The 25,383-nt window shown below is 34.3% G+C and overlaps 1 protein-coding gene across 1 annotated transcript; it reads right to left on the minus strand.

Annotated features, from left to right (window-relative positions):
- Positions 1–339: 339 nt before the first annotated feature.
- LOC131613943 (uncharacterized) lies at positions 340–1,305 on the minus strand. The gene has a single exon (XM_058885584.1). The coding sequence runs from the start codon at positions 1,303–1,305 to the stop codon at positions 340–342; it is 966 nt and encodes a 321-aa protein (XP_058741567.1).
- Between the last annotated feature and the right edge of the window lie 24,078 nt (positions 1,306–25,383).

Here is a 25,383-nt window from a genome sequence, read left to right on the forward strand (position 1 = left end):
ACCTATATGTTGGAGATGTCTTGATTTTTCATTACCTATCTTATTCTGAAATGCTTTATGTTAAACACATGAAAAAGGACAGAGTTAAGTATGTAATTAGTGAAGACTCCGATTAATTTGTCTTTAGCTCAGTGAAGATGTTATGTTTGTTTTAACAAAAATTATTATATGTAATAATTTGTAGTTTTTATTTTCGTATCGAAACATTGGTGTTTGAGTTACATTCCTTTTTTTTGTGTAAGCAAGAAATATATTAATGGGAGAACTAAGGGTTCTCCAACCTTGATACACAATGACGGAACAAGACCGACAAAAAGCGATATTACAAACCAATTACAATCACGATAAAAAAGATAACGGATCTTTACAGAAATCGTAAAAGTTACAATTGGAATAAGTAATATCACCAAAGGAAGACCATCTCCACAACAAAACCTTGTTTTTCCACACTATATCATTTATATTCCAAATCTCATTTTTAAAGCAAAAGTCATTTCTTGTCAACCAAATTATCCAACAAGTGGCCAACCATAACAGCCCCAATTTACCTTCTTTAATTCTTTTCACATTACTCATGACGTACCATTCCTTAAAAAACGGAATGCAATCTTCCTCCTTCCAACCCGAATAAGCCACCCACTCACCAATGTCTTTCCAAACAAGTTTAATTACATTACATTTGAAGAAAATATGGTCTCTATCCTCCATATGCAACCCACAAAAAACACAAGATAAATTAGAAGTGGGAAAAACAATATCTCTACCTTTCAAAAGGTCTTTTGTTGGAAGCCTATTCACAAAAAGTCTCCAAGCAAACGCTTTAATTTTGAAGGGAACCTCCATCTTCCAAATCTTTTCCAACACAACATCATTCCTATTAATAGGACCAAAAGGGATTCGCCAGGAAGCATACCAACGATAACAAGAAGACACCGTAAAACTCTTATCCGTCTCATTTTTCCAACTCACGGAATCCTTCTCCATATTACACCCCGCAAAAGAGTCCAACAAAATCCGTAAAGGCAAAAGCTTCGAAAATAGACCCGCCTCAACCGCCTCGTCCACCGAAATGCCCAAATCCCCCCATTTCCAAACACCATCACTCCACCCTCCCATAACCGCTACGGATACCTTTTTCAACAAAGAAATAGCAAAAAGTTCCGGAAAAGCATCCGACAAACAAATATCATTTAACCAACAAACTTCCCAAAACGGAGTGTTAAAGCCATTGCCCACTTTAAAACAACAATTCTCAATAAAGAGATCTTTTTGAAGAAAAGAAGACTTACCCACCTTTAGCAACATTCATATTACATGTCCTATTTTTTATAGCATATACAACATCGTGCGACCCGTGCGAACGCACGAGTCCTTTACTAGTTATAAGATTAAAAATAAATTATTAAAAATTCAAAATCTTAATAATGATGTTAATTTTCTCTCTCTTGCACATTTCAGCTAGTTATAGTTTTTCTTGCATACTTTTGTTTCTTTCGATTTTACCATTTGTAATATAATAAATATTTTTTAAAATTTCAAACCCCATTGGTATATTAGTGTAGAAAAAATGTAATATAAATAAATATCGCCCTTTACAATTTGTGTGAGTTATACTTTTGCAGTAGCCGTTTTGGGAAGTATTATGCATTTCTCCTTTCACATCAATTTGTGAGTTATACAATTTATAGTTTCACAATTTGTGTGAGTTAAACTAATATAAGATATTTAAGGGTCTTTTCTGTTAGAGATCAAAATGTATAAAGGGTTGCTAATAATTAAAAACCAATAAAAAATATTAATATGAATGTTATTTGAAAGATACATCAAGAAGAATACATAAATATAGTGGTGGAGCATATTATTCATTAACGAACGGGTCCTTATGTCGTTATTAAATATGTGCCAAACACATGATAGTAATCATAACGATATTTTGTTCAGATCCTTCATACTTTTGTCTTTATCCAATCATGTGCATCAAACAGACTTTAAACTCTTACACATTTACGGTTATATGTCATAAAAATGAGTTAACTCATGCAAAATCACCATTTTGTAAATTAAATAGTTCAACTTTTTTTTTATAAAATAATCAAATCTCAAATTTTATTAATAGTTTATAAGTTTACCAATCTACACCTGACGTCTAGATGTTCCTTAGGTATGTGCATAATTTGAATTTGTGAAACAACCTCAAGGAAATAGTTGGATACAAGGGGACAAAACTATCAAATTAACTTCATCAATCAGGTTCACCACTTAAGTATTAAGTCGATTTAGCATGATCCATAATATGTAAAAGGTGACTAAGGTTATGTTTGAGAGTTTGGAGGGGAAGAGAGGGGAAGGCTTTAAAAAATAGGAAGAATTGGGTGAAAATGATAAAAAGATTTTGTGTAGGAGGGTTTTGGAGGGTTTGAGTTTATTCATAAAATGGGGGAACTCAAAAATTGTATTGAATGAGGGTTTTGGAGGGTTTTGAAGGGTTTACATAAGTGTTTCAAATATCTTTTAGGTTGTTATAGTATTCTGAAAATTAAAAATTTAGTAATGATAATGACTCTTTTATCATTCTAAACAAAATCATTTTTTCAAAAAATGTCAAATATTTTCTTATATTTTTTAAAAATTTCATTTTTGGAAACCTTCCCCTTCCCTCCCCTCCAAACTCCCAAACATAGCCTAAGCGTTCGTTCCAATCAATTATATTTTCTCTAGTGCCAAATATCAATATAGTACTGGATATAAATATATTGTAATGGAGTTTGATTTTCATTCAAAAAGAAAACTTTATAAAGTAGATTCTAGTTTTGTCCGTGCTGAAATACCTAAATTTGGAAACTAGCCCAATTTTTGATGAAGGCTAACATCTTCCATTGATTCATTAAATTGTTTCGCTGATCTAATCATTTGAGTCCATGTATGGCTACCAACTAAACTGATTTAATGGGATAATGTACAATTTTTATAGTCAATATATCTCTTCTACAAATAAAATTTCAGAACCAATTGTCTAATTGAGTTATGAGCTTTTAGGTCATATATATATATATATATATATATATATATATATATATATATATATATATATATATATATATATATATATATATATATATATGAAAAGAGTAGACAATTATACTTTGAATGGTCGTTCTTAGTGCTTTTGAATGTAATAGAGTAGACAATTATACTTTGAATGGTCGTTCTTAGTGCTTTTGAATGTAATAGAAAGAAATTATGCTAAAAGTACTAAGAACTCTAAAACTAACTTTTCCATTCATTTCTTTCATAATCTATTACATTCAAAAGGACTTATTTATAACATTGAAATCAAGTAATTACTAATATCTAGATCCTTCCAAAGGATAGTAACTCAACCCTACTAATTATAATAAGCTTATATACTTGGACCTAATTCATTACAATTTTATTAAATGAATAGAACCATTGACAATATTGAATTTTTTTATAAAAAATAATAATAGAAATGAAATATTAAAGTAAAGAAACAAATGATAATGTGGTTTTAGTTAAATAATATTCTAGATGCTATTAATGTTTAAATGTAATAAAAAAACTCAACATTTTGAAAAAAAATTCGATTGATATGTAGAATATTTTTTGAAAAATTATAAAATTCAAAATGAGCTTTGCTCATATGGTTATTCTATTTTAGCATAGAGCAGTTTTGTGAATGATTTTTTTTAGGTTTAGTCTAGAAAAAAAACAGACGATGTTACTGGAAAATTCAACACCTAGCATGAAAAAAGTATTGAGCGCATGAAATTGATTAGGATGAATATTTTGAATTGTTTTATTGATTTGAAATTGCTAATAAGTGTCTAAAATTATAAATTTGTCACAAATCTATTGTGTTAAATTAAAATTAATAAATATTACATCACATATAATTTTATTTTATTAAAACAATATACTTATTTTAAAGTTTTAATTTACAAAATTTTCTTAACTTTACATTCTTAAGATTTAAAGATAATTAACTTCTTTAACAACATATCCCTAAGTTGATAGGATAAAAGTCATTTCTAATATTTTTTATTGCTTATAAAAAAAAAGTTAAGAAGTATTTTGTTCATGACTTATGAGAACTTTCCTATTTTAGTCTCTCATAAAGTTGAATAAGTGACTTTAAAAATTTAAAATTTGTCCGCGGTCAGAAACAAATTTTGGTTTTTTTTTTTTTTTTTAAGTTTAAAAATGTATTAGCTTAAAAATTAGTAGTAACTATAGCACCATGGCTCATGATTTCACAAACCGACAATCGATAATTTATGACTCATGATTTTATGTATGATAAATGTGTAGAATTCATTTCCGTATGTTTAACTATATATATGACTCATGAATTTGCAAGTTATCAATTGAGATGTAGTTACAAAATCAAAGGATCATGACTTATGATTTTAAGTATGAAGCATTCAAAATTGGTTATAAATGTGTATAATTCATTTTTGTGTCTTTGATTACTCTTTAGTGAAATTGTTTAGAATTGATAGTATTTAAACATAAATATAATACTTTCAATTTTAGTCATAATCAAGCATCTTCATCGCAGACCTATAAATAGATTACCTTCAATTCATTTTTAGTCCTAATCAATTTAACAGAATCAAAAGCATCTTCATCTCATAACCAAACATAAGTTAAGATGAATATAACTAAAAAATCTATTAAAATAGTATGATTTTTATTACAAATTTTTTATTTTGAAAATTTAGATTAAATATATTTTCCATCACTATTTTGAATCTAAAATATAACAAAAGAAGTCTTTAAATTTAGAAATAAATAATAAATAAATATTTTAAGATTACATTTTCAACCCAAATTTGTTTTGTGATAATGCAGTGACTCTATAAAACAAATTGATTGAAAAAAACATTTGCGGTCATTTTAATTTAATATACATACTTTTACATTTTTAAAATGTCTTAGAATTGTCTATATTATCTATTAATATATGAAATCTATTTATTAATAATATTTCTTTCTAATTCTTAGCTAGTTATTGATGCTATGAACCATTAAGACAACAGAAAAAAACAATGATTGGAAGAAAATGGATTATACTATTCTAAGAACCTGAACCTACTTCCGTAAGGATCTTTTTCATTTTGATACATAGTGAACAAATAAGCTGAAAAAATATAACACGGTTCTATACCTTATGTAAATAGCATGGTAATTCATTCTACCAAACCCAAAAAAATTAAAAATATATTTGTTAGATGGAATGATTAAGTTAAAATAGAATTATTTATTAAAATAGAATTACATGGTTTCATGTTTATTGTTGGCAATGATTCAGACTTAACATTGTCTTATAAAGTAGAAGAAATCTTCATTTTATATAGTCGTTTAATAAGAAGAATCTTTATTTTATATAGTCGTTCAATAATTCTTTTATCTTCTTTATCCATTTATACAGTGAACAGAAAAAAATATATACAAGATATATAATATATATAATATGTTAAAGAAAATGATATTTGTATACAGAAAAAATAAATATCAACTTTTAATTATATATTGTAAATATTTATGTTCATATATGATGTACCACATCATCTTGGAAAGAAAACCTTCAAAATACATAAAGAGTCGCCACCAAACTTTATTTATTCTAAAGGAAAGGGGAAATATCGATAAAACCCCAAAAGTAAAAAAAGAAAATGGTCGTTGCAACCAAATTCGGGTTTGGAGTCGATTATGTAAGAGGAAAGTATTAACACCCCTCACATCTGTTGTATCCAACGGGAACTGTTTTGATTGTTTTGCGTATATGGGTGTTAGCTAAAAGTTACTTGCAATTGTTGCTTTATGAAAATGTTTAAATTAAGGGTAAAAAATAAGTTTTTAATTAATGTGCTCGCCAAAATTTCAGAATCGTGTGCCTATATATCCTCATAGTGCAATGAGAAAATCAGAGCCCGTAGTTCGTGGGTAGAAAATAGTATTTGTTAGTTTTTTTATTGAACGATGTTAACGTTTTCATTCTAGCAGTTAAAAGTTGCTTGTATGCTCACACGTGGGATACTTAAGTGTTTGTTTGTATTGCGGTAGAACGGAAATAACACGTCCTTTCTGAAAAGTTTTTGAATGTCCTAAGACAGAAAAATGAGATTTCATGGGTTGAAGTTGATTATTAGGAGACGTATGTCAAATGGTCCCCCAATACAACAAGTATTTGAATATATGGGTAATCGTGAAGTATACACCACCCATTCCTTTTTCATCCTTCAGTTACGAAAAAAGCCTTGATTTAAATTGCACTAAAGTATATGAATGTAGATGAATGCTTTGAACAACTAGGTATATGTCCCATATCCAAATATATTCATAATAAGGATAGGAATACACCCTCATATTCGAATAATCTTTTCCATTTTCTTAAGGCTTGTGGCGAACAATTTGCGTCGTATTTTTAGAGTGTTTTATGGTTTATTTGCAAAAAGTGTTTAGTCTTAAACAAGGACAAGAAAATGACATGATTAAATAAATTAGGGTACCAAAAGGATGCTCTAAATGTTGTCATGTAAAGGTTCATTTGTTTTCTATGGTTTTAGAATGAGAATTTTGACCTAAGGGAACATATTATGCAAGTCCTAAAAGCTTAATTCAAATTAATTGATCAAATGATTTTAACCAATTAATTGAAAGGTTAATACCTATTTTCACCCCTTTCATATGGGGTTGGCTTGAAAAATTCCCATGCCAAAAAAAAGTTAAGAATTTCCCTAATATTTGAAGATTCTCTTGTTTTAAACCTTGTAAAAAATTTGTTTTTAAAACTAACCTTGTCATGTGAAGATTCGGTCATTTTAAACCCTATAATATTGTAGATTATGTCATTTTAAACCCTCTGAAATATGACGTGCAAGGTTGGTTTTACTAAAAAAATAATTTACAGGGTTCAAAATGATAGAGTCCTTCAAGTGGCAAGGTTGGATTTAAAAATAAATTTTTTACAAGGTTTAAAACGAGAGAATCTTCAATTGTTAGGGGAATTCTTACAACTTTTTTTGGCAGAGGGATTTTTCAAACCGACCCCATATGACAGGGGTGAAAATATGCCATGGATCAATCATAATCAAGCAATATACCATGGATCATGAATAAAGCAGCATTCACAAAATTAAGAGATAAAGAGAACAAGATTAAAGATAAACCCTATTTTCTAATATACTCTCTAATCAAAATTTAATCCTAAAATTTTAGGGATAAAATTCAATTATCACCAAATTGTCACCTTAATGTTCTTATCATTATTTTAAAATAAAACATGTAGAAAATTGGAGAAAATCCTAAGAGAAAATAATTAAAAAAAACAAAAACGGCCATGGGGTGTTAATGTTGAGCAAGGGGTGTGTGGCATAAGGAGGTGCTACTGGGCCAGGATTGAGAAGGCTCGTGACTGTCTTTTTTGTTTTAGTTTTTCAGCCAAAAACATGGGTGGTATTCGGTAATTAGGGAGTACACATTAGCAATGCTGTTGGGCTTAAGGGTTCGAAGCCCAAAAGCGCTTAGAATGGCGGGGGGAGTCCAAGGTCTCCATTTGTAACACTCAGCCTTCCTCACTCTCTTCTTCTCTCAAATGGACTAGTGGACGTCGAAAATCGGCCCACAGCACCGGAGGCGGCGGGGCTCATCCAAGTCAAGCATTCTAACCGTCAACCAAATGGTCTCTTCCTCGTCTTTCTAATCTTACCGTTTCATTTTTCTAACAACTAACAAAACCTACAAATCCTTCCCAAATACCCTTAAACCATAAAAGCTGAAAGTTTAAATTAAACGCCTCTGATGCAAGATTGGGACCGGCAATCATATGGGTATGCTTCTATACACAATAGAGCACAACATGGTATGAATTTTGATGGCAAAATATGAATAATTAAGGTTTACGCATTTACCTATGAAGCTGAGATTTTCTTCGGTAGCTGATGCAAATAAGCTTGAAGATGATGACAAAAGAAACCTAGAGGTTTTGGAATTTCCAAGTATTTCCCTCTATTTTAGAACACAAATTCCTTTTTTTCTCCCTCACAATTTCCTTCTTCTTGGAACTGAATTACACTATTTATGTTGATGAGATTATTGCTGATGAGTAGAACAAGGATAGAATAATAGGATGAACTACATTAGATTTATGGAGTAGATAGATTGAATGGAGATTGAGAATTGTTGATGTTGGTGACAGATTGAGAGTGATACTGAGTAGCGGCGTGTGAAGATGAGGAGTGAATGGCTTAGCTCTACTGATACAAAGCTTCAAGGTGAAGCTCTGATCAATGATGAGTGTGAGCTTTGAGTGATGTTTGAGAGGGTTTGGGTGAGAATCCACCAGGGTAACAATACCTTAGGAATAATTGTAAATTTGTTTAATTTAAAAGGCAAAATACTCTTTTTTGTCCCTTAGTCCCTTAATTTTTAAAATGACCATTTTGATCCCTTATATCTTCAAACAGCGCCACATTAGTCCTTTCCGTTACATCTGTTAGTCAAAGTCAAAATTATGGTCTAGATGGTATATATGTGTCACTGAGTTGGCATATGACGAGGACATTTCACCATCAAATTTCTGAGTTGGCATATGTCACCATTAAATATGTTTTTTATATATTTTTTATTATAAAAATATTTTTATTTTTATTAAATATGTATTACGATATATTAAGAATGAGATTGTATAAGATTTCCCAATTTAAAAATCCATTAAATTATAAGATTTTCTAAATTAAAAATCCATTAAATTATCAAACTTCCCAAATATTCAGATTATATAATTTTTTTTCTTCAGTTTTTCAGAAAAAAAATCAGATTTCATAGAAAGGCTCCAATACTCAGTACTCTTCAGTTTCTCCAATACTCAGTACTCATCCCCATTGGCTATATCATCATATTTCCAATTTACAACTTCAAAGAGTTAATAATAAATCTTCAAGAAATTTTTCTCAATGGCTTGTACAAAACAAACAGCCAGCAAATACACTGACGATAAGGCTCCCCGGAAAGCTGCTAGGAAATCTGATCTGAAAACTCCCATTCAAACGTCTTGTTTGTTAAATCACTGAAGAATTCAAAACGGATCTAAGGTTTCAGAGCATTTTTTTTGACTCCTCGAGAAGTTATGTGTGAATCTCAAAACGGATCTGAGATTTCAAAACGTCTTGTTCGTAAAATCGTTCAAGGACATGAGGTTTCAAAGAAGTGGTTTCAACTCTCTGTGTAGTTGTGTATGAATCTCAAAATGAATTTGAGATTTTAGTTGTGTTCATGAAATCGTTTAACAGATATGAGGTTTCAAAAAATATTGGAGACATATGATTTGCTTCAAAGAAGTGTCACGGAGGATTAAGGAGGGCCATGGATGTGGTGGTGGAGGATTTGCAAAGTTATTTTTTGAAACAAATTGCTTCAGTGAAGGTGCAATGAAAAGATGGTGGTGAAGAAGAAATGTCACGTCAGATGCCACAGGTGCAATATTTGCCACCGTTACTGAAAAAATGACGGAAAGGACTAAAGTGGCGCTGTTTGAAGATATAAGGGATCAAAATGGTTATTTTAAAAATTAAGGGACTAAACTGGACCCCAAGGTAAAGTTAAGGGACGAAAAAGAGTATTTTACCAATTTAAAATTACAAAAAGTTAAAAATAAAAATAAATGTGATTGGTAATGGGAATTTATAATTGGTTGATTTTTTTTTTTTACAAAATCAAACTTAACTCATATCATTAATTAAATGGAGGTCAATACAAGGAGGAATTACATTAAAGATACTACGCCTAGACCAAGAATTGGCCGCCTTAACTAAAGAGTCGGCAACCATATTTTCTTGGCGTTTAATAAAATTTACCTCAAAGTTTGGAATAGAAATTAACAATTGCTTAATAGATAGAAGAATAAAATTAAACTCAGATGATCCTGTAACCGACGAGTGTATGCCATTACTAACCAATAATTGGTTGAACTTATTCCCAAGGGAATATTATATTCTCACCCTTTAAGCTTTGGAATAAAAATAAAAGAGCCATGTGCAAATAAGGTTACTAGAAATAAAAAGTTCCTTCAAATAATTTTTTAAAACTTGAATCAAACATGAGAATATTGCATTCCCATAGCCATATTCCTGGGAATATTTTTTCATACATTGAAACAAACACACCCTAAGAATTTAACTCTTTTTATGCCAAATGAACACTTGGTTGAATTCAGATGCATTTTATAGTTCTTGAGTGACCCTAGGATATCTTCCAAGTCTTTTGCATGACTCCCCCTTCTTAAGTATTCACTATCAAATCATTAATGTAAATCTGCACGTTGTGCCCTACATTTTTTAGAGCACCATATGCATGAGCCTATAATAGATAGTGCGTTTGTTCTTAAGCCTAAAGGGCATGACATTGTAATAATAGCTGCCTTGTTTGGACATGACGTTGTTTTGGGCGCAGTAATAGGGTCTATCTTAATATGGTTGTACCCAAAGTGGGCATCCATGAAACTCGATATTTTGTAGCCTAAAAACCCATCAATCAGGAGATCTATGTTGGGATAAGGGTATGGACCTTATGGGAATACATCATTGAGGTTAATGAAATCAACACACATACACCATTTGTTTGATGCCTTTCTCACCAATACCACATTAGACAAGCCATATGGGTATTTGACCTTTGTTATGAAATTGGCGCTTGTTAGCTTCTGTACTTCTTCATCAATAGTTATTTTCTTCTCCTCGCTAATCTTGCACTATATTTGTGATACTGGCTTGACCATGGGATCTATGGCGAGGAGATGTCACACCACTATGGTATCTATGTTGGGCATATAAGGTGGAGCCTAGGCGAATATTCTTCCTTATTAGGGAAACCAGCTCCTCTTCTTCAGACTCAGACAAAGAGGTGGATATCTTGGTGACTTGGTAGTCCAAGGACCCAATCTGGAGCTCTTTCATGTACTTTGTTGGGGTAGGTATTTCATTCTCTTCCCCTAACCTGGGATCCTAGTTTGTTGTATCAGCATCACCTACTCTGGTAACATTCATGGACGATCTTCTGGTCCCTCTGTAATACGGTGAACTGACTTTATTTGAAAATGTGCGGTAAGCAAGAGTCGCCACCGACTTTTATTTTATCCAAATTAATGAAAGGCTAAAAGAACAAATAAAACCTTTTAAAAGAAAACTGAGTTCGGGTGGTAGTTTATGCAAAGGGAAGGTGTAAGGCACCCTTTGCATCCATGGTTTTCCATGGGCTCTTAATTGCTTTGCTCTTTCAGAAACCAAAAGTTTAGAAATGTAGAAGAAGACAATAAGGACTTTAGCTCGTAAATGAGCGTAGCCTTATTGGAGTTTTTTAAGAAAAAGAGTAGAAAAGGGAATTTAAACTAGAGCAAGCAATTAAGGGAAAATTACCTCGATATTTGTAAAAAGATTCTTTTAGCCTTTCAGGGATATCCATACCATAAGAGGGTAGGAAGTCCTTTTATTTGGAGGTTGAAGGGTCGTCGCAATTATCGTTCACCATAAGACTGTCCCTCCCATAGAGGGGCACGTAAGCTAAGGGATGGATCAGAATAGCCATTATTAGGCAACCAGAGAACACCTCAGCATTTCGTAGGAAACTTCGAGGGACGAGATCATATTAGCGAATCGAAGGCAGCATCATTGGGACTTATGATCTTAAGAATGAACGGAGGGCAACATTGCTGAGGTATCCTCGTATTCGAGGGACTTGGCTATTCTGCACTGAAAAACACAAGGCAACAAGGCAACAGGAAACAGACAACAAGAGGGGTTACCATAAAAGGTGTGTGGGTGCATAATCACGTGATTAATTCAAATAACTTATCTTGTAAAATTAATGATTCTACATTCAGTTCGAGGTTACAATCCCTAAATTACTAACCACGCAGTTGAATAATATAAACAATGTTAAGTGCCTTCAAGGCTACACAATACACCCAGGAAGCAGTTACATAATAAGCCATGGGGAAGGGGAGAAAAAACAATAAAGATAAAAACAAATCCGACAAGGCAGATAGTTTTGACATAAGTAATAATAAAAAGGGAATTAAAATATAGTGAATTTTAGGGTTACCGAACAATTGAGCTTCGACCGGTTGATTAACCCTGAAAATTGGCAAAGAAAAAATAAACAGAAGGCTAAGTTTATGAGGAGTTCATTGACGTTTGAAAGTAAACCCTAATTTATTTTATAAGGCAAAAATAAAATGATTTTTAAAATAATAATAAAATTAGGGACTTAGCTTTTTGATCTGATATGGCGCGTAGTCGGACGAACCCTGATGGTAACCCTGAAAACTGCACAAAGAAAAGGGCAAAATTCAGTGTAGGCATGATCTTCGTAAACCCTGATTAGGGCACATATTAACTATGGTTAATAGAATAAATAAAAAAACAAATTAATTAATTATTGGTTTTCAACCTAATTAATTAAATCGATGAAAATAAAGTTCTGATGAAATTTTCTAACCCTAATATTTATTTTTAATCAATTAATAAAAATTAATTAACTAATTAAACAAATAATTTAAACAAATTAAATTAATTTAACAATTAAAATAAAATTATTTAACAATAATTAAAATAAATAAATATTTTTATTTATTATGTTTATTTTGTAAAAAGAGATTAAGTTTTGTTTTTTTAAAAGTACATTTAAAAGGTTTATATATATATAAAAGATATATAATAAAAAAATAAAAAAAACAAGTTTATGTAATTAAAAAGAAAAAAATTTAGGAATCTTAGCTTTTGATTCAGTGTGGCGCTCGTGTGAGTTCCATGGTGGTCACGCAGGTTCAGATGCGCTGGATCTGGAACAGGTGAGACCTTGTGGCTGGGAGAGTGAGGGCATATCGTATGTACACGCGTGAGAAGCAACAGATCCATCTGGATTTAAAATCTAAAACGCGCGCAAGCTGGCCAATCGGAGGGGGACGCGTCATCGTCTTCTTCCTTGGAAATTCTGCAACAACATCTTTTACAGCGCTTGTTTGCAAACGCGCTATAAAAGCCCTTCCTTTTACACTTGCCATTTGCGAATACCATAAGAACAACAAAAAAATCTTTCGCGACCCTTCCAATAGGATCGTCCAAGCTCCCTGAATTCAAATATGCCATTGATTTCCAGTAATTTTTCTTCAAACATGAAGCCCTAATTTAAGAATTATGAACCCTAAAACGGCAATCTATGGCAATCGTACATGAAAATGCAATTAAACATCCAGAAAGAGTCTATGCATCATGGCAAACAATAATATGCATCCAAATAACACCAATAATTCATGACTAATGAAAATCGAGCCGAATTTAAAATTGACAAACCGTGGCTTGGTGGAGGTTATTCTGAGAGTATTGAGTGCGTGCAACTATCGAGTTAGTTTCAGTGAACACTCAAGAACGTGTTAGGATCCACGAGAGCTCTTGAATTGGCCTGCAATTCTGGATTCAATTTGGAAATTTCCTTGATCTTGAAGACTCGGATTAGGGCTCTTGGACTGCAAAAAATCATCCTCTAAGGTTTTGGTTGTGTCATGTATCTATAGGAGGATGATTTAGGTTAACAAAAACTCATCAAATCTTGGTGATTGCTTGATTGAAATTTGATTTTTGATGAATATCTTTTGATTCCAATCTTGCTAATTTTGGCCTATTTTGTATGTTCTCTTTCCAATCAATATTTCCAACATATTTAAGACCATAATTAGATATTTGGATGATTTGGAAATGACTAAAATTGAATCAAATCTAATCCTTTTTTATTTTTCCTTACAAATATTTGATTAAATCATGATTTAATTGAATATTAATTCATATAAAATCAAATTTTAATCAAAAATTCATGGCCTTCTGATTAGAGCTTCTAGATAACTTTTTTTTGCAAGATTGGATCCTAAAGTCATGGGCCTCTTTGCAAAAAAATCCATTTTGAGGCCTTTTATTTCACATTTTTCCTTCAAAATTAGTCAACTTTGACAAGGCGTATCTCCCTCAATTTTTAAGATATGGAGGAGTTCTAGAACTTTTTGGAAACCTCAAGATGTCGTCTACAAGCCACTTTGGAAACTTTTTTCCATTTGAGGATTTTATCTTGATAATATTGGCTTTGAAAAAAAGCTGCTTTTGGTTGACTTTCAAAAAGGACCTATAATGTTTTGAGTCATATCTCTCAAATGAATCATTTTTAGACTTGTCATGTGAGAGACAAAGTTGTAGAGAACTCAATTTCCTTAAAAATGAGCTTTGTATGGAAAATTTATGATGTTCAATGTAGGAGTTATGGCTGGTCAAAGTTCAGTTGACTTTTCCTATGAAAACCCCAATTTAGAAACTTTTGAATTTGTTGATTTCTGATCTTTTCTTGATGAACCATGATCAATCCTTTACCAAATGGTGAATGATACTTCAAAATAAGGTTGTTGACAAAAAAACAGGAGTTTTGACTGTTCTTTGACCACAGTTGACTTTTAGGTCAAACTAATCGACTGTTGACTTTCTGTGCAATTGAGTGATCAATCCTTAGAATTAGAACATGAAATTTGTCATGGGGGTAGTTTGAAACATCATAAGCCATATGAAATGCCTTGGGACCATTGATTCATTTATTTTCTTCAGAGAAATCAAAACCCTAATTCCTTGAACCATTGTTTAGGAGGGGTGTCTTTGAGCCTTGAACTTTGATATGAGTTTGATTTAAGAGAAATAAGATGGGCAAATTTTGGGGTATGACAGCTTCCCCTGTTCAATTTTCTTAAACCTGAAGATGTAGAATGGTTTGTGTGCCAGTCGGTATCTGAAGGTGGAAGAGGATTGAACACTAGAATACCTAGAAATTTGTACCATCGGGGACGGGCTTAGAGATTCCATCTAGATATTTGGGATTTGAAGGGCTTAAAGATGCCATCCATCTTTGATAGACTTGGGTGTTAGGATACGTCGTACGTTAGACTGTATCTGGAAGATATGCTTAGGACGAGTCGTATGTTAGACTGAATCCGCTGTAAGTGTCAAAGTAAGTTGTACGTTAGGCTATACTTTTTAGAACGAGTCATACGTTAGACTGGGTCTAGTTTGCATCGATAGATGTATGGAAAGCCGTGCATTAGGCTGAAGGATGAGTCGTGTGTTAGACCAGATCCAATTTGGATTTGATAAATGTCTGGAAAGCCGTGTGTTAGGCTGAAGGATGGGTCGTGCGTTAGACCGGATCCTATTTGCATCAGTAGACGTATGGAAAGCCGTGCGTTAGGCTGAAGGATGAGTCGTGCGCCAAACTAAATCCTTTGTATTGGAGAAATAACAGAATGATCTGTACGTTAGGCCAAGCTTTGACGAGTCGTACGTTAGACTGCATTCAATAATTTGTCGGAATGAGCCGTGCGTTAGGCTTTGCTTTGAATAAGATTCGAATCTTTGTAACATACCTGTAAGATATTGTCAGCTTTATGCAATGTCATGGTGCATGTATTATGTGACGAGCTTCTCAAAATAAATGAGAAACTTACATGTTGTGTATGAGTTTATTATGAGGTAATGTATGCAATGTATGAATATGTTTATGATATATGATGTATGACTATGATTCATGCTATCTGGAGTATCTTGACTGAGCAAATAAATCTCCATGTCTTTGTGACTTTGATGTCTGGTCTTGTTTTGAAGATATAAGCTGGGGATTTATGATTTCTGATTGGCGATGAACAGTAACTTGATGTACCCTGACTGGGGATAAGAGATATTAATAAACCATGTTGGAGGAGAGCAACGTGTCGGAGAACCGGCAGTGTTGGAGACGCGGATTCCGTTGAGGAGCTAAGTCTTTAGTTGGGAGTATTTGAGGATACCTTCTTAATGATTACCCTGTGGGGATTCTTCCAGATTATTGACTTTGAGGGAGGACTTCTGGATTATTTTACACATTGTCTATTTGCCTTATCTTTTTACTAATCATATAGATATTTTGCGAAATAAAAGATAAAATGATAATCATGTTCATATGCATATGTTCATTCAAAATTATCGTTGGACGTTTGTGTATTCGAGGAAGAGAAAAACTCAGAAAAATAGGAAGGAAAATAACTGGTATTTAAGAAAAAGCCATGAATAGGCAAAATAACAAGAGAGCATTTGTGTGTTTTTAGAAAAGATAAACTATAAAACAAAAGAAAAATAGCTATGTGGAAACAATCCTATTGAGTTTCAATTCTGCTATTGCTAATATGTCTTCGAGTATCTCATCCCTTGCTTGTTGGAGAAAAATGATTGAATCGGTTCGTGCCTTTTGAAATTGATATTATAAATAGAACTAACTGATGGATGATCTGAATGAGACATAGTCGTACGCTTTAATCCTTAACTTTTGCCTAGGCCGCCCTTTCAGGTTTTCAGCCTACCAGGATACCATTTTTTGCCCAAGTCGCCCTTTCGGGTTTTTGACTTGCCGGGTGTACATTTATATATATATATATATATATATATATATATATATCCCTAACTTTTGCCCGAACCCTTTTGGTTCGCCGGGATGCCCTTAATTTTTCCTAGGTACGTCGACCTAGCGGGTCGTATTTATGCGTAGTATTTTTTTACTATGTCTGTGTTCACAGGGTGTGGAAAGTCTTCACCGTCCATAGTAGTGAGTATCATTGCTCCTCCAGAGAAGATTTTCTTGATCACAAATGGTCCCTCATAGGTGGGAGTCCACTTGCCCCTAGGATCACCTTGTGGTAAAATGATTCGCTTTATTACCAAGTCACCAGTCTGGTACGCTTGTTGCTTGACTCTTTTGTTGAACGCCTTAATCATACGCTTCTGATATAACTGCCCGTGACAAACAACCGCAAGCCTCTTCTCATCAATCAGGTTTATCTGATCTAGTCGAGTTTGGATCCATTCATCTTCTTCTAACTCTGCATCTTTCATAATTCTTAGAGATGGAATCTGAACTTCAATCGGTAACACTGCTTCCATGCCATAGACTAGTGAGAACGGGGTTGCCCCAGTTGAGATACGTGCTGATGTACGGTAACCATGAAGAGCAAATGGTAACATCTAATGCCAATCCTTATAGGTCACTGCCATTTTCTGTACAATCTTTTTTTATGTGTTCTTGTTGGCGGCCTCCACGGCGCCATTCATCTTTGGTCTATAGGGAGAAGAGTTGTGGTGCTTGATCTTGAATTGCATACAGAGCTCAGTAATCATCTTGTTGTTCAAGTTGGTACCATTGTCTGTGATAATCCTTTCGGGGATGCCATATTGACAAATAAGGTTGTGCTTAATGAATCGAGCCACCAGATTCTTAGTAACGGAGGCAAATGAAGCAGCTTCTACCCATTTGGTGAAGTAGTCAATAGCCACAAGGATGAAACGATGTCCATTGGAAGAGGTGGGTTTGATTTCCCCGATCATATCAATGCCCTACAGTGCAAAAGGCCAAGGAACAGTCAGAACATTTAGAGGAACTGGAGGTACATGTACTTTGTCAACATATATCTGGCACTTGTGACAAGTTCTGGAATGCTGATGGCAGTCAGTTTCCATAGTGGACCAGTAGTAACCTGCTCTCAAGATCTTTTTATCCATAGTATGTCCCCTAGAATGAGTTCCAAAGATACCGTCATGCATGTCTTCCATGATCTCTTCTGCTTCCTTCTTGTTCACACACCGAAGCAGCGTTGAATCGTGATTGTGCTTGTATAGGGTACCATTACTCAGGAAAAATTTGGAAGCAAATCTCCTCAAGAACTTCTTGTCATTTATAGATGCCCCTTCAGGGTATTCCTGATCTTCGAGATATCTTTTTACTTCATAAAACCAAGGCTTTTCTTCAACCTCGTCGGTAGTTATCTCGTAACAGTATGCCGGTTCGTCATGTCTTTCAATAATAACTATAGGAGCCTCATTGTCCCATCTGACCTTGAACATAGATGCCCTAGTTGTGGTTGTCGTTTTTTTTACCTCCCCGTTTCACTTGGGAGGACGGCACGCTAGACCCTTCACGCGAAATTTGGAAGGAGAATGCGCCCGTGGTGGGATGAATTTTGTTTCAGTTCTTCCTACGATATCACACGAACTTTCTTATTTGTCCTACGAGTAGGAAAGGGGAAAAAAGATCTCAACTAAATCCTAGGAGTTTGCTAAGTGTGGGGATTCACCTAGACTAGAAATTCTGGAGTTCGGGAGGTCGGTTATACATAGGGAAATGTTTAAACACCCTACATATCTGTAGTACTCTATAGGAACCTTCTCTGTGTCTAAATGTGTTTGTGCTGCTAATGATTATTGGGAAAGTTTCTCCTTTGTATTAGGAGAAGGAATTGAATTGAATAAAAGAAAGACAGACAGACAGACAGACTATTTTTGGTATTTTATTAGCTCGCTGAGATTCCTTGTGAACCTCAGAGCTTAATGTAGTTCGGGGAACCAATTAATTATTAATTATTTTTGGGTGCCTTGCTTGAAGCTCAAGGTTGAAGCTTGAATTAAATCTCTGTTTACGGTAAAGAGACATGACGTCTGTCATACCCTAATTTTTGACCCCCCTGAGATGGCATATCTTCAGGATTTTTTCATCAGGTCAAGACAAGTTCCCAGAGCAGTCACTTCTCCATCTGGTACCTAATCGAGGATGCTCAAAGACAAGAAAGCTCAGGCAAAGGATCAATCAATACAAGGATTAGTCCCTAATACAATCATGAGGCTCAAAGACTTCACTTTTCTCACCTATGATTGATTAGACATCCAGTCATCTGAGTACAGGTTTACTCAGGTCACCAGACTAGGGTTTTGAGCCTATCAAGGACTAAAATCAGGGATCACTTTTGGGAAACCCTAAAAAGCCCCAGGGAACCATTCAAAGACATCAATCATCTTCAAATAACTCATATTACAAGGTCTACTGGACATCACACTTCAATTCAAAGTCTACAGTCATTGCTTTCACATGATCGACAAATTAGGGTTTTGACCTAATTCACCAGGATAGTTGACTTCTAATCAGGGCATGAATCCAAAACTCAAGACATGATTCAAAGATCTCTACTACCTCCATATAATCCATTTATATCATCCATTTGTGGAGAAGATCTTATTTCTACACAAAAGCCCAAAAATTCACTTTGTCAGGAAAAAGTCAACTGTGAAGGATCATCATTGACTTTTAAGGTTTTTGGTCAAAAAATGACTTTCAAAGATCAATATCATCAATATATGGATGTCAAAGTCATTTGGCCAAAGAAATTCAAAGAAATTCATCAAGGAGCGAAAAGTCGGGAATTAGGGTTTTTGAAGGCATGGTGAGATCTCAAAATTTCACCTACACAACTCAAAAAACTTCCAACATGAAAGTTGTAGATCTTGCAAAATAAAACAACATCTTACAAAGGAACTTTTTTCAAAAGATCAACCATTTATGAAGTTTTGGAAATTTTGAAGTTTAGGTCATAAACACTTAGAAATTTTTCTAAGTGTTTTAACCTAGTTTTCATCCAACTTTGGGCTCATTTTTCACAAATTTCCTAAATGATTCTGAAGAAGACATAAACTAATGATTTGAAGTAGATGTTTAGGGCTTTCCAAATTGTGTTCAACCTTCTCCAAATTCAATTTGAGCTAGGAGTTATGCTTGTTCAAAGTTGGCCTCATGAAGTAAAATTATAGGTCATGGACACTTTTGGACTTTGCAAATTTTGTGCAAATAACCTCTCTTATGGATGCTACACGACCCATAACACATCTGAAACCATGCCATGCATTCATTTTCACCATGCCATAAGGATTGAAGAAGATTCTAAAAACAAGAACATGTGATTATGTAATGATTACATTTGTGAATTTATGGCAAATTGATGAATCACCCAAGGAATCTTCTCACCAACCAATTAGAGCTCATTTCTGGCTCAGAATTGTCCCCTAAGATCAAGCAAAATCGAGGGCTAGGGGATTGATCAAATGGAATCAAAATTCTCATCATTGCATAAGAGATATTTGCAAAATTCCTTCATGGCTAAGAAAGCAAATCAACTTCACTAAGGAAGCTCACTCCTCTGCAGCTATACTGATCCATTTGCCTATAAATACAGATGCATTCCTCATTCAAAAACACACCAAAGCAACCATATTACTTGCTTTCTCTTTCTCTCCTCTTGTTCATTGTTTTTCAAAGTTCTTTGGCAAGAAGAATCGATTTCTTTAAACCAAAGCTTATCTTTGGGAAGTGAGCATTCTAACATCTCAAGGGAGGTCATTTGAGGTGATCCAAGCACCTGGATCACTTCTGTAGGTGGAGGAACACTATTGTTGCTCTCACTTTGGAGCACTTGCAGTTGGAGGTCCATGGAGTGATTCAGAAGGTTTCAAGGCAAGCCAATCATCCAGACACACTCCTCAGGTCATAGTGAAGCTAACCAGATGGCTGCAGCTCATCTGTAACTCAGGATTCAACAACCTCCATGTCCACTTGAAGCTCAAATCGAGGGAGGTCCATAGAACAATTCAGAAGGATTCAGGCTACAATAAGCATCCAGTTAGCATCATTGAGTCTCAGGGAAGCTATTGAGATCATTCATTCAAACCCAGGTGCTCTCAATCATCCTCACGATCTCCATTTTCAGAGGTAAGTTTCTGAACTTCACCTCTCTAATTTAAGTACCTTTTGTGAAATAGCTCGATTCTATCTTGTTCAGCATCATCAGAGGATTAAAAACCCTCTATCATCATCCATTTATCTTTCAGTATAGTCATTTAATTTGATTTTGAAATTTTAGGGTTCTTCACGATTTCTGATAAATTAGTTAGATGTAGTTAATGATAGTTCATGTTAGTTACATATTTAGAATCGTGAGTGAAATTAGAGCAAGTTTCGTGTTTACATCATGACAAATGGTTGAGAAACGAGTGAGTTCAGAAATCCAAAAATGGAGAGCTTGAGGTTGAAGACGAAGATGGTGGTGGCGCGCAAATTTGAATTCTCAGGACAAGGTTTATTTTATTTTGAATGGTATGCGTTTTATTAACGACTAAACAACTTGCCCTAGTGGCCACACATGCGCCCTTAGTATCATCATGCCACAAGTCTGGGGTTCGAATCCCCCTCGCCCCAGACTTTTTCATCCCTTTTATTTTTTTTCAGATTTTTCTAACTTGTTTTAAAACAAAACCAAATGCGCGCGTGTTATAGTCACCAACTGGCGTTTGGCTCAGTGGTGTTGTTTTGAGTGTGTGGCTATAAGGGCGTGAGTTCAAGCCTTGCTAGGACCAAAACCTATTTTTTTATCACTTTTCTAACTTAATTCCTTCACAACTTAAACCAATTATTTAACTTATCAAATTAATTCATTTTGACTTCATTTTTTAAACACTTGTTGATTAATATATATATTTTATAAATAATCAAAAAAATCATAAAAATATTATTTATTTCATGTATTTTAATTAGGTTTAAAATAGTATGTTTTAAATGTTTTCTTAAATACTTTAAAATATATATATTCATTTTGTTTTAACCTAATTACTTTGTGAATAATGTTATGATAAAAACCCTATTTATTTAGGTCTTAATTAGGTATAGATTTCATCTTTGCCTTAATTAAGTTGACTTTTGTCAAATCTACAAAATTGTTTTCAATCTCCGATTAAACAGACGATTAAGGTTTTCAAACAACAAAACCTTATATCATTTCAATCTTTTCTTCAACTGTTTTCATCAACAGTAAATCATTTTTAAGTGGGCCTCTAATAGAGTGTAAGTCCCAAACACCTTCTCTTCTTAGCTTGTTTTCAAAACTGTATTTTCAAAATCTTCTTTCTGTTTTCAAAACATTCTTCTGGTATTTGAAGGGCATTATTCCCGGTGAAACTCTTCAGATACCTATGTGACCTTTGTCCATCTTCACTTCTTCTGTTTTCAAAAAAAACCATTAACTGTTTATCATAAATATTCAACTATTATCAACAAAACAACAAAAATACTGTTGAGGCTCTGTACATACTTCTTCAATGGCCTCCACTCCATCCAGGTTAGGCTTTACAAGCTTTCAATTTACAGTCTTTGTTTAAATTACTGTCAAATATAAACTGTGCATATATTAGTTTAGAACTACGTTTGAGTATAAACCTTAGGACAGCTAAACTATATATATATTATAGGAATATGGCCTAGGATTGAGAATGTCTTCCCGGTGAAGGCTCTTTCCTAATTAGAGATCTGTAGTTCAAACCCCCCAAGATGAATTATTCCCGGTGAAACATCTTGGTAAAAACCTTAGAATCCAAATAATAGAACACATCCACCCAAAGAGGAATTATTCCCGGTGAAACCTCTTACCCATTTGCTTAGAGCCAAAATAAGTTCAAAACTACATAAGCTTTCTCTTGTGCTATAACAAGGACCCTCGATTAGCCTCCTCTTGGGCTTTGTACAAGGACCCACAGGCTTCTTAAAAGCATTTCCAGCTTCCTCTTGAGCTTGTATACAAGGACCCATCAGGTTTCTTATAAACATAGGAACAGGTCTTTAGTCACCTTTTAGCCTACCCTGGTGAGTTTCTTCCAATTTAAACCAGACTTAAAACAAGCTAAGTTTGTCTCAATTTCACATTGAGTACACTTTTTGGAATGAGAGACATGGACAGTCTCTGTCACCCTTATCTTCATCAATCCTCCTTAGCAGAGTCTAGGATCTATGTTTTGGTCATCCTCAGCATTGAGTCAGCCTTCATCTTGGGCTTTAAACAAAGAGTCTCCACTAGATAATCTTTCTGCCATCATTTCAATAAAAATCCCTGGAAAGGGTTAGCCTCCAAAGTCAATTAAAATCAATCCATCATTTCAATAAAAATCCCTGGAAAGGGTTAGCCTCCAAAGTCAATTAAAATCAATCCATCATTTCAATAAAAACCCCTGGAAAGGGTTAGCCTCCAAAGTCAAATTAATAAAATGTCAAAAAAATAAAGATTTCATTCTCTTAGGAGATAATTTCCCCAAAAGAGTCAAAATCCCTGGAAAGGGTCAGCCTCCAAAAAACATGATAAAATCAGTCTTTTAATAGACAAATTCACCAGCTGAGTCAAAATCCCTGGAAAGGGTTAGCTTCCAAAGAAAAACAGTCTTTTAATAAATGAAACCTCCTCAGTAGAGTCAAAACCAACAAAAACAGTTAGCCTCAACCTTGGGATTCATACAAGGCACCCAAATAATAAAACTCCCCTGTCAAGAGTCAGCCTCAACCTTGGGCATTGTACAAGGCAGATAATAGAGTCTCCCCAGTGGGTTCTTCATCACTCAGTAGCCACAACCTTGGGCTTTGTACAAGGCAGATAAACCATACTTTCATGTGTCAAAGATTCCTAACACCTAGGATCTTTTCCCCATAGAGTCATCCATACTCAGTTTATTTAAGAGTCCGCCACAACCTTGGGCTTTGTACAAGGCAGAAAATAATGTTTTCCCCTAGCTAGAGTTAGCCACAACCTTGGGCTTTGTACAAGGCACATAAAATAGAGTCATTCAATTATCCTCAGCAGTTAGCCACAACCTTGGGCTTTGTACAAGGCACACAAATAGAGTCTCCCTAAGTAGAGTCAGCCTCAATTCTGGGCTTTGTACAGAACACAAAAATACCCTGTAATTAATTCCCAGTGGAGTCATCTCCCAGAGTCAATAATATTAATTAATCAATCAAAAAGCCTCAAGCTTGGGCCTCATACAAGCCAGCTAAAGTCAAATCTTTTATACAGTAGATAGACATAGTTTATCTCTATAAAGAGATATTTTTACTACTCTACCACATTCAAACAAACAAACATTTCAATTTCAATTTCAATCAAAGTCTCCCATTTAGGACTCTGAAAGACATGCTCTGGCACATCCCCAGACTTGTACACTTTCCCTAATTTGGACGAGCATCTTTCTTTCATTTAAGAGGCATCTGACTGGCATACTTGCACACACACAAGTAAGGTCCCCCTCTTGAATGAAATGAATCCAGTTATTCTGTCACTCTTTCAAAATGTTTGTGGTAGAATAGTACAAATACCTCTCTGTAGAGATAATTTCATGTCTCTTTACTGTAAACAGAGATTTAATTCCAAGCTTCAACCTTGAGCTTCAAGCAAGGCACCAAAAACAAGTAATTTCCCTAGTTAGTTCCCCGAACTACATTAAGCTCTGACTTCCACTAGGGATATGTAGGCATGAGGTTCACAAGGAATCTCAGCGAGCTAATAAAATACCAAAAATAGTCTGTCTGTCTGTCTGTCTGTCTTTTCAAATCAATTCAATTCCTTCTCCTAACACAAAGGAGAAACTTTCCCAATCATTAGCAGCAAACACAATCACAATGACACAGAGAAGGTTCCTGTAGAGTACTACAGATATGTAGGGTGTTTAAACACTTCCCTATGTATAACCGACCTCCCGGACTCCAGAATTTCTAGTCTAGGTGTAAATCTCCACACTTAGCAAACTCCTAGGGTTTAGTTGAGATCTTTTTTCCCCTTTCCTACTCGTAGGACAAATAAGAAAGTTCGTGTGATATCGTAGGAAGAACTGAAATAAAATTCATCCCACCACGGGCGCATTCTCCTTCCAAATTTCGCGTGAAGGGTCTAGCGTGCCGTCCTCCCAAGTGAAACGGGGAGGTAAAGAAAACGACACCACAACGTCATCTTTATAGAGAGGTATTTCTACTATTCCACCACAAACATTAAAAGAGTGACAGAATAACTGAATTCATTTCATTCAAGAGGGGGACCTTGTGTGTGTGCAAGTATACCAGTCAAATGCCTCTTAAATGAAAGAAAGATGCTCATCCAAATTAGGGAAAGTTACCACATGTCTGGGTTTTACTGCCAGCTCATGCCTTTCAAAATCCTAAATGGGAGACTTGATTAAAATGATGAAATGATGTAATGTTTGTTTGTTTGAATGTGGTGAGATAGAGGAAAGATCTCTCTATAGAGATAAGCTATGTCTATCTACTGTATAAAAGATTTGATTTTTAACTGGCTTGTATGAGGCCCAAGCTTGAGGCTTTTTGATTGATTGATTATTATTATGACTCTGGGAGAAAACTCCACTGGGGATTAATTTACAAGGGATTTTTATGTTCTGTACAAAGCCCAGAACTGAGGCTGACTCTAGCTAGAAAAAATATTATTTCTGCCTTGTACAAAGCCCAAGGTTGTGGCAGACTCTTAAATAAACTGAGTATGGATGATTCTATGGGAAAAGATCCTAGATGTTAGGAATCTTTGACATATGAAATATGGTTTATTTGCCTTGTACAAAGCCCAAGGTTGTGGCTACCTGAATGATGAAGGACTCACTGGGGAGACTC

This window comes from Vicia villosa, linkage group LG6 (genome assembly GCF_029867415.1).
Source record: "Vicia villosa cultivar HV-30 ecotype Madison, WI linkage group LG6, Vvil1.0, whole genome shotgun sequence".
In the NCBI taxonomy this organism is placed as follows: domain Eukaryota; kingdom Viridiplantae; phylum Streptophyta; class Magnoliopsida; order Fabales; family Fabaceae; genus Vicia; species Vicia villosa.

Bases quoted from the DNA above. Each gene is read 5' to 3' on its own strand.
- LOC131613943 (XM_058885584.1), bottom strand. From the start codon at position 1,305: ATGTTGCTAAAGGTGGGTAAGTCTTCTTTTCTTCAAAAAGATCTCTTT.